Source organism: Pleuronectes platessa, chromosome 5, assembly GCF_947347685.1.
Source record: "Pleuronectes platessa chromosome 5, fPlePla1.1, whole genome shotgun sequence".
NCBI classification, from domain to species: Eukaryota; Metazoa; Chordata; class Actinopteri; order Pleuronectiformes; family Pleuronectidae; genus Pleuronectes; species Pleuronectes platessa.
The window spans coordinates 809,424-819,104 of record NC_070630.1 but is presented as its reverse complement, the minus strand read 5'-3'; the positions used below and the strand labels follow the sequence as shown (position 1 = coordinate 819,104).

The following is a 9,681-nucleotide window of genomic DNA, read 5'->3' as shown; positions in this document are numbered from 1 at the left end:
TCCTGAGTCTGATAGGACCTGATGGGCAGGAAGGGAGGAAACAAGGAGTAAGGAAGGGAGGAAACAAGGAGTAAGGAAGGGAGGAAACAAGGAGTGAGGGAGAGAGGAAACAAGGAGTGAGGGAGGGAGGAAACAAGGAGTGAGGGAGGGAGGAAACAAGGAGTGAGGGAGAGAGGAAACAAGGAGTGAGGGAGGGAGGAAACAAGGAGTAAGGAAGGGAGGAAACAAGGAGTGAGGGAGGGAGGAAACAAAGAGTGAGGGAGAGAGGAAACAAGGAGTGAGGGAGAGAGGAAACAAGGAGTGAGGGAGGGAGGAAACAAAGAGTGAGGGAGAGAGGAAACAAGGAGTGAGGGAGGGAGGAAACAAGGAGTGAGGAAGGGAGGAAACAAGGAGTGAGGGAGGGAGGAAACAAGGAGTAAGGAATGGAGGAAACAAGGAGTGAGGAAGATAGGAAACAAGGAGTGAGGTGAGGGAGAGAGGAAACAAAGAGTGAGGGAGAGAGGAAACAAGGAGTGAGGGGAGAGAGGAAACAAGGAGTGAGGAATGGAGGAAACAAGGAGTGAGGGGGGAGGAGGAAACAAGGAGTGAGGGAGGGAGGAAACAAGGAGTGAAGAAAGGAGAAAACAAGGAGTAAGGAAGGGAGGAAACAAGGAGTGAGGAAGGGAAGAAACAAGGAGTGAGGGAGGGAGGAAACAAGGAGTGAGGAAGGGAGGAAACAAGGAGTGAGGGAGGGAGGAAACAAGGAGTAAGGAATGGAGGAAACAAGGAGTGAGGAAGATAGGAAACAAGGAGTGAGGTGAGGGAGAGAGGAAACAAGAGAGTGAGGAGAGAGGAAACAAGGAGTGAGGGAGAGGAGGAAACAAGGAGTGAGGAATGGAGGAAACAAGGAGTGAGGGAGGGAGGAAACAAGGAGTGAGGGAGGGGAGGAAACAAGGAGTGAAGAAAGGAGGAAACAAGGAGTAAGGAAGGGAGGAAACAAGGAGTGAGGAAGGGAAGAAACAAGGAGTGAGGAAGGGAGGAAACAAGGAGTGAGGAAGGGAGGAAACAAGGAGTGAGGAAGAGAGGAAACAAGGAGTGAGGAAAGAGAGGAAACAAGGAGTGAGGAAGGGAGGATATGTGAATGGAGAGAAACAAGTAAGAAAGTAAGATAATGTCAGGTGACGGAGAGAAAAGAGAGATGATAGAGGGAAATGTTACAGGGAGCGGGGGGGGGGGTGAGGACGAGGGGGGGGGGGGGGGGGTTGAGGAAGGAGTTGAACCATTTAAAGAGGAAACTGGGGATGATGTTCCCCAGTTTCCTCTTTAAATGGTTCATCTGCTCTTCTCTCCCCTTCTTCTCTTTCTTCTCTCTCTTCTTCAGTTCTTTCTCTCTTCTACAACTTAAGTATAATAAATTTGAACATGGCAATAAAACAGGTAAATACTTAGCCAATCAGTTACAACAGAAAAAAGAACGAGCAAAAATCTTAGCCAATAGGATCACAGCAGGTGAAACTAACCAAAACCCACAAGAAAATAAATACAATCTGCCAGAAACTTTACAGTAATCTATATTCTTCAGACAAAGACCTGTCAGACACACACATTGTGTGAGAGAGAGTCAGTGTGTGTGTGTGTGTGTGTGTGTGTGTGTGTGGGCGATCTCAGAGCTGATATCAGATTTAACAGTTTAGATGTTTGTGTGTAATCCAGTCTGCTGTTCGCTGGGAGGACTGGTTCAACTGGTTCTTAATTATAACCGTTAAATCCAACCTGTGTGTGTGGCTGTTGTTAATCCAGTCAAATGTTGAGTGACACATCACACTCAATTTGAATGGGTGTGTGTTTGTTCATGATTGAGTGTTTGACTTACATTCCATCACACGGCTTAGAACACAGCGACTGCCGTTATTTGATGCACGGTACAAAAGAATCACCGCCACACGCTGAGTTCAGGTTCCTGCTTTTCTTTTCTCATCTGTTCATGTTTTCATGTCTTCTTCTCAGGGACTAGAGGCAGACATCTTTAAACTTCAGCGTTTGAAATGAAAAACGACCCAAGTTAGAAGAAAACAAACCAATAACACATTCAGGACCAGGTTTAAAGTCATTAAACTTTTTAAAGGGACTGACCGAAGTGACGATGACATCTACATGTTTTTGTTTGATCTTTTATTAAAGGACCAGTGCGTGGGATTTAATATCAAACCCACCGTGACATCACCTGTTGGTCAGTGAGCTGCTGCTCTGAAGCCTCAGTCGGACATCTTGTTCAGCGCCATCTTGTTTTTTTAAAAGCAGAAGTAACCATATTTGGAGGAGCGGGGATGGAGCCTGACTGAGAACGTAAGGATACGCCCACCTACACCTGCACCTGCACAACCCCCATTGATGGTGCTACCTGTCAATCACACTGTGGTACCCCCCCCCCCCCCCCCCCCCATTCATCCGGTGCTTTATGGTCTGTTTGACTCTAAATGATCATAATTCACTAAATGAACATCAGCTGTTTGAAGAAGACTTGAAACTAGAGACTGAGACAGAAACTCCTGAATGTTACTGACGTTATAAAGAGAGAAGAAGAGTCACTTTCTATAGAAACTACCAGAGGAGTCGCCCCCTGCTGGTCACGACACAGAACACAGGTTACAGACTCCTCTGCATTTGCTTCGTCATTCAAACCCAGAGTCTACGAGTTTTGGAAAGGATAATGTGTAACTTTTATGGAATTAAATACCAAAATATAAGTAACAATTACAATTTAATAATAAACCAAAATTAAACTATATATATATATTCAGTAGCACTTCCATGTTGCACTTTGCAGTTTGGCCTCTTGAAGCAAATTGTCCAGACTTGATTCTTGTTGTTGTTTGTTTGTTCCTCTCTGCTGATTCGCTCTCTAGATTAAACATCAGGTCAATGAAAGGTCACAACAATCAGCCCAGATTACATTGTGATTAGATTAAAGTTATGCTGTTAATGATTACATTTTGATTTCATCTTTGAAATTAGGAAACTTGCTCCACGATAACGAATGATATCAACTAATGAATCACAGATTACATTGCAGAGGGATCTGACCCAACCCTGTCAGTGGTGACCTGCTGAACTCCACCTGACCCACAACTGGAGCTTCACATTGCAGTGTGTTAATTATTAGTAGCTTGGTATGTAGAATACCATAAAGAATCATGAACCTTCTAACAGACAGAAACACTGAGTGATAAGAATCAGGATGAAACACATTGTTTTTCACACGTATTTACATTTACATGATTCACACCTCATTCAACTTCTTTGTGTGTTTTCTTTATTAAACTATTTAATTAGCATGTACCATTTTTTTGGTCTATTATGAAATAGTGGACAGACTGCTAACATGACCTGTGTTTTATTCTATCTTTGCTTGTGTTACTGTATTACACCTTCACATGTGAACATGAAAATCATAATCCTGAGTCGAGGCTTGAGCTCAGCATTTTAGATTAAAAGTACACAATCATTAAACTACAGCTAAAAAATTGTGTTGTGTAGAATAATTAAATCATTAAGTCACAGATTGTGAGTACGTGTGTATGTGTGTCTGAGTGTGTCTCTGTGTGTGTGACTGTATGTATGTGTGTCTTTGTGTGTCTCTGTGTGTGTGTCTGTGTGTGTGTGTGTGTCTTTATTAACCAGCAGGCCTCTCCTGGTGTCTCATCACTCTTCACTTCTCCTCTGCTGGTTTTCTCCCTCACTGCTCCGTCCATCCAGAGGTCAGAGGTCAGACACATTCATACACTTATACATGACGTATTACCCAAAACCAATTAGTGTGGCCCACAGAGGCCCCTCAGTCAATCTGTAACTCGGTGTGTGTGTGTGTGTGTGTGTGTGTTAGTGTCTGCCTTCCTTACTGTGTAGGTTTCTTTGTCAATCATCAATAACTGACTAATCAATACATGTGTATGAATGCGTACATCTATATATTGAATTCAGTGATATGGATACAGAATTGTTTCACCAGGTCACTGAGGCCGAGAGGCTGAAACAAGTGGAAACTTTGGGGAGTGATCACTTCCTGTGTGTGCGCTGGTTGAGGTGAGCCAAGCTGTCGGTTCCTGCGAGAATGTGGCGGCGAGGCCGTTCCCCCGATCAGCCGTGGCGGATTGAGTTTCAGTCGGCCGGCCTCTTTAATGACCCCTCATCCGACACGCCGCCCGGCAGCAGAGCCTGTGATCCGGAGCGGCCCTGCGTTCACATTCCTGCCTGCCGGCGCTCACAGGCCCTGAACAGCCTCCAAGCTGTCGGACATCTGCAGCCCGGCTCACCGTGTTATTAGAGATAGACCACTCGCTCGGCCCGCCACGGACACAGCCCCCCCTCAGGGGACCGGGGCAGGGCCGGGACCCGTCGCTGGGATCCCCCGGGAGGGAGGAACCCCACCATCGTTACCTGGGGGGGGCGGATCGGGTGGAGGAGGAGGTGTGGTCTGTCCCCGGGGAAGGCCGCGCGACTCCTTTTGTTAGAGAGGAGAGAGAACACGGCTCAACTGGTTCAACTGGAAACTGAGCTGGAGAGCGAAGAGACGAAACTTTAACATGTTTCACTGATCACACAGAAAACACACAGAAACTCGATAGCTCTTCAGTTTCTTACTTTAAGATTTAGAGGATTAAGGCATAATATCATTTCCTTTTTAATGATTAAGTCGTAATTTTTTTTTTTACAAGAAATAGGGCTTAATATTACGAGGTATAATTATACATTTTACAGCCATAAAGTCATAATATATGAAAAGGTTGTAGTTTTATGATCATAAATTGATAACTTTAGTCTACTTGTCATCATGTCAGGGGATGAGTATCTAAATTTGTCTCCTGTGTTAAAATGAGGAATGTGCAGCATAATGTTTCAGGACTTTGAAAAGATTGTGAAGGAAACTTTCTGTTGTGAAGAAAGAACGACGGAGGAAACGTTCTGTCCACGGAGACGTTATCGTTTGTCTCTGTGTTTTCACACAGCTTCTCTTTACTGTTTTTTACTAAACATTTTCCTTTATTCTCATAAAATTATGACTTATTTCTCTCGAGATTACAACAATTACACAATTCTAAATGATCTGTATTGTATAATTATTGTGTAATTTTTCTTTTTGTAAAAGAAAGTGAGTGTTTCTGTTTCAAATCACACGTCTACATCCCCCAAACCTTCAACCAATCAGCGGCAGCTTTAACATTCTGTTTGAAACTTACTTAAACTTATTAAAGTAATATGTTGAAACCTCATAATAACTTGAAATATCCCAATAATGACCTGAATTATAACCTGATAACAACCTGTTAATAACATGATGACAGTCGGATCTTCTTTTGGTTTGAAGCAGTTTTCACTTTGTGGAACTGTTTTGGAAACAAATCCCTGTTTTAGATTTTGTTTACTTTTACCATTGTTGTCGGGTCAAACCGGATCAGGAACCGGTTCCAAACATCGGTGACAATCTTCATAAATCTCATAAATCAGTTTTTTAAAGTAAATTCATTAGAAGCCAAACATACTTTTTTCTTCTTTCCAACAAAAATAAACACAACTTCCACTAGGTAACATTTTTCTTTGTTTGGGGTTTATTGGCAGTTTAGTAAAGAGATGGTTTGCACATTACTGCCACCAACTGGTCTGGAGTTGCAGTTTCACAGATTAAATAACATGTAAACAAACTTAAAGGCAGCTGTGTTCATTTTAACCAGGGGTCACTGGGAGTCCAGAGTTTTTATAATAACATCTTAAAAGCAGTGCTGCATTAGAATCAATGATCTTTATATTTATTTTAGCAGCTGGAGACATTTTCTTTTCTAGATATAAACAGTAAATTTCACTTCAGGAAAATTAAAGAAATCAGATTTGTTTTTCAGATCTATTTAATCCCCTGAAACCCTTTCTGGTCACTTCTTATGTTTTCTACATTTGTGCATCAAATTATAAAAAGTATTTAATTGAAAAAGTAATAGGCCTACTCTTACAAAGTTATTTCTTTCAATCTGATTAGTAAACTCTTTCCCTCTGCTGTTACAGCCTCTGGCCAGTAGGCGGCCCTCCTTAGCGACCACACATGCTGTGAATTAGCTTCTTATCTAAAACGTAAACTGATCGTAATCCCCACAGTGTGACTGTAATCCTAAAACAAGCTGGTTATTCTTGTTCCACAGTTTAACAAACACTTTTCTTACTGAATGCACCACAACTTTTTTTAACTCTGAATGAGATCCATTCAGTTTCACAAGCAGAAGGCAGAGAATCAGAAGCTCCATCAGAAGCAGCTGATGGGACTGAAGTGTTCTTTTTAAAGTCTTTATTTGCTTCTCAGTTTGTTGGGTATAGTCAGAACCTCCAGATCCGGACAGAAGTGGGAAGTCAGCAACAAGTTCAAGAAACTGAAATCTGAACAGTTTGTCCCCGGACGTTTGTTCAGGGACCAACGAGAGGGGACGTGGAGTTTCTTCAGAGTCTCTTTGGTGGAGAATGACCCAGCTTCCTAGGGTCCCTGTCTGGGCAGCCAGGTGAAGTTCCACGTTCCGTCTGTGTCCTTTGAGACGAAGGCCTGTCCCTGAGGGAAGCTGTGGGTCTTGACGCTGCTGGATGGACTGAGAGACATCGTGAAGGCCAAATCGGTCCGGCTGCGCGGCGTCTGTGGCGCGGTGGCAGGCGGACAGCCCACTGGCGGACTTGTTGGGCTGCAGCCTGGAGCTGGAGGACAGGGTCGGTTCTGGACTGGACTCGAAGATGAAACAGGTGAAAAAATTATTACTTTTACTGGTGGACTGAGCTGGTTTGTGCCCTCTGATGGTGTCTGGCTGTCTTCCAGTGAAGACCAGTATGCTGGACGGTCGGCTGGGTGTCCCTCTAGAGACGGAGCTCGACTGGAGGCAGTGATGGAGCAGGTCTCTGCTCGGTCTGGGGACTCGGTGAAGTTCTGTGTTATAAGCTGGGACTGGAAGCTGGCTGGTGTCTCGTGGCTCCGGGTCACAGCTGCAGTGGAGTCAGAGCGCTGACCTGGAGAAGCTGTGCAGTTCTGAGATGACTCAGCAGGATATCCACAGTTTGCTCCTTGGCTTCTGGCAGCATGGTACCTGAAGTCAGTGAGAAGGCTGGAGCTCTGGCTGTGGGCAGCTGAAGGGCTCAGAGAGTTCAGAGAGTATCCAGAGGACGAGGAAGACGTGGCATCGAAAACTGAACTTCTGAGGCTGTGTCCAGGTGAGGACAAGGATTCGTTGGATGTATCGATGGTGTCTCTGTCCTTCAGTCCCAGGGTTCTTAGAACCCACAGGTCCAGATTTGGCTCTGAGAAGACGTCAGAGGTTTGGGAGGACACTGAGCTGAGCTCCTCAGTGAGGTTCCTGCAGACTCTCTTGCTGACCTGATGTCCACGGGCCTGGAACCATTCTTCATCGTGGACGTACATCAGGTTTCTCTTGAGGTTCCTCCTCCCATCAGCTCTGAGCTTCTGTTGAGGGAACACGGAGAGAGAGAGCTCGTGAACACAGCTTACTGTCTTTATTAATGACTTTATTACAGGAAGTGTTTCTGCTTCTGTATGGAAATCAACTGATGTTTAAATAATAGTAAATCAAGATGGACGACACGTCTCTACTTCCTCCCAAGTTATTAACAGAAACCAGGATAGTTGGTGCATTTAGGATCGAATAGGAAACTCCAGAACCCAAGACTTCAAACACATAGATGAGATTATAATGTGTGATTGATTGATTGATCGACTGATGTCATTAATAAAGTTTGATGGGGGGGGGGACAGACTTTAGCTTTCTCCTCCAGCTTCCTGACGAACGAGGAGCAGAGGAACTCTCTGAGCTTGTTGTTCTCCTCCTGCAGTCGCAGCAGCTCCTCCTCCCTCTGCAGCAGGACGTCCCGCAGCTGGACACACAGGGACACATTAACCACACACTCATGATACAACGACAAGTTAACACAAAGCAGGTCGACACGGCTCATGTGATGTAAACAGGAAGGAGATGTACCTGTTGGTTTCTCTGGATGTGAGGCGACAGCTGCTCCGTCCACATCCGTCCAGCAGGGGGCGAGCAGCTGAAGACACAGTGAGACTCTGACACACAAACACAGAGAGAGAATAAGACGGTGCTTCTAGAATCTATAACACATCATCCGTCTGCTGTCTGCATGTGCAGCATCTAGTGGCCATCAGAGGGACTGCACCTCCTGAGCAGAAACCAGATCATATTTCAGAGACACTGGATGAATTGAAGTCTCTGAGCAAAGCGACAGGGAGAAGATTAAAAGATGAATCTTCATAAAGAAACGGTCGTGGATCCAGAGACGGATCTGTCACGTGTCTGATGAACGACTCTGCTGAATGTGGGCCTCAGAATCACTGAGCTCTGATTGGCTGGTTTCATGAGTGTGTTCTGCTTTAAATGTTAAAAGTTTAATAATCAGCAGCTGCTGCAACATGAAGCTCACAAAAGTATTAAAGGAACAATTTATTCTATGAGTTACCACGTTTAGATTCATGTCACTTAGCTTAGCATTGAGTTACAAGCTACTTTGCAAGTGAAGATTCTACAAACAAAAATTACAATCATCCATTGAATGAAAATTAATGAACTCTGGTCTAAAGCAGCTGAAATATTAAACGGCTGCATAATAATTATAGCAATGACAATGAATTGTATAACTGTAACTACAACTTGTAACTGGAACTTATGACAATATCTTTTAACTGTAAATGCAATTTTTAATAAAATGTAACTTGTGACTGTATGTTACAACTGTAACTAACGTAACTCAAACTACTAGTGTAACTTGTGACTAGAACATACAACTGGAACTTATAACAGTATCTTATAACTGTGAATGTAACTTATAACAAATCCGGAAACTGTAACTTGTAACTGTAACTGTAACTTGTAACTGTGTGTGTTGTGAGGACTCACCCCACTCGGTCGCTGGTGCCTGCTTCTTCTCTCTGAGGTCGCTGAGGTCACTGAGGTCACAGGGGTCATGGGCCCAAACTGGGGCCAGGGTTTCCATGGAAACGTCAACAATGTCGGGCCAAGGGCCGAGTCCTGGAGCGATGAAGAGGAGGAGGAGGAGGAGGAGGAGGAGGAGGAGGAGGGGCCCTACAGAGAGAGGCGCTGTGTGAATTAAGGGACTTTGTGTGTGTTTTTGTGTGCGTGTATGAACGGAGTGTGTGTGTGAGTGTGTGTGTGTGTGTGTGAAGGCAGTGTGTGTATGTGAAGGGAGTGTGTGTGTGTGTGCGTGTGTGTGTGTGTGAAGGCAGTGTGTTTGTGAAGTGAAGGGAGTGTGCGTGTGTGTGTGTGTGTGTGTGTGTGTGTGTGTGTGGGTGTGTGTGAAGGCGAGTGTTTGTCAAGTGAAGGGAGTGTGTGTGTGTGTGTGTGTGTCTGTGTGTGTGTATGTGTGTGTGTGTGTGTGTGTGTGAAGGCAGTGTGTTTGAGAAGTTAAGGGAGTGTGTGTTTGTGTGGGTGTGTGTGTGGGTGTGTGTTTGTGGTTGTTGATATGGTGATGATCAACACTTCACTCACATATTCAGACCCTTCTCTTTCTAACATTGACATATTCAGTGACATTAAAAACCACATGACCAAAAGTATGTGGACGCCAGTCAGGTCTTTCTGATGCGGCCCTAGCCGGCTCCTGATTGGCTCGGACATGAGGAGAAGTTCTAAG

The 9,681-nt window shown here is 44.5% G+C and overlaps 1 protein-coding gene across 1 annotated transcript; it reads right to left on the bottom strand.

Moving 5' to 3' along the window:
• Window positions 1-5,629: 5,629 nt before the first annotated feature.
• gmnc (geminin coiled-coil domain containing) lies at window positions 5,630-9,024 on the bottom strand. The gene is made up of 4 exons (XM_053423408.1): window positions 8,928-9,024; window positions 7,995-8,080; window positions 7,774-7,890; window positions 5,630-7,462 (listed from the first exon to the last, which is right to left on the bottom strand). Exons 1-4 carry the CDS (start codon window positions 9,022-9,024, stop codon window positions 6,494-6,496), a joined length of 1,269 nt encoding a protein of 422 aa, XP_053279383.1. The 3' UTR covers window positions 5,630-6,493.
• Between the last annotated feature and the right edge of the window lie 657 nt (window positions 9,025-9,681).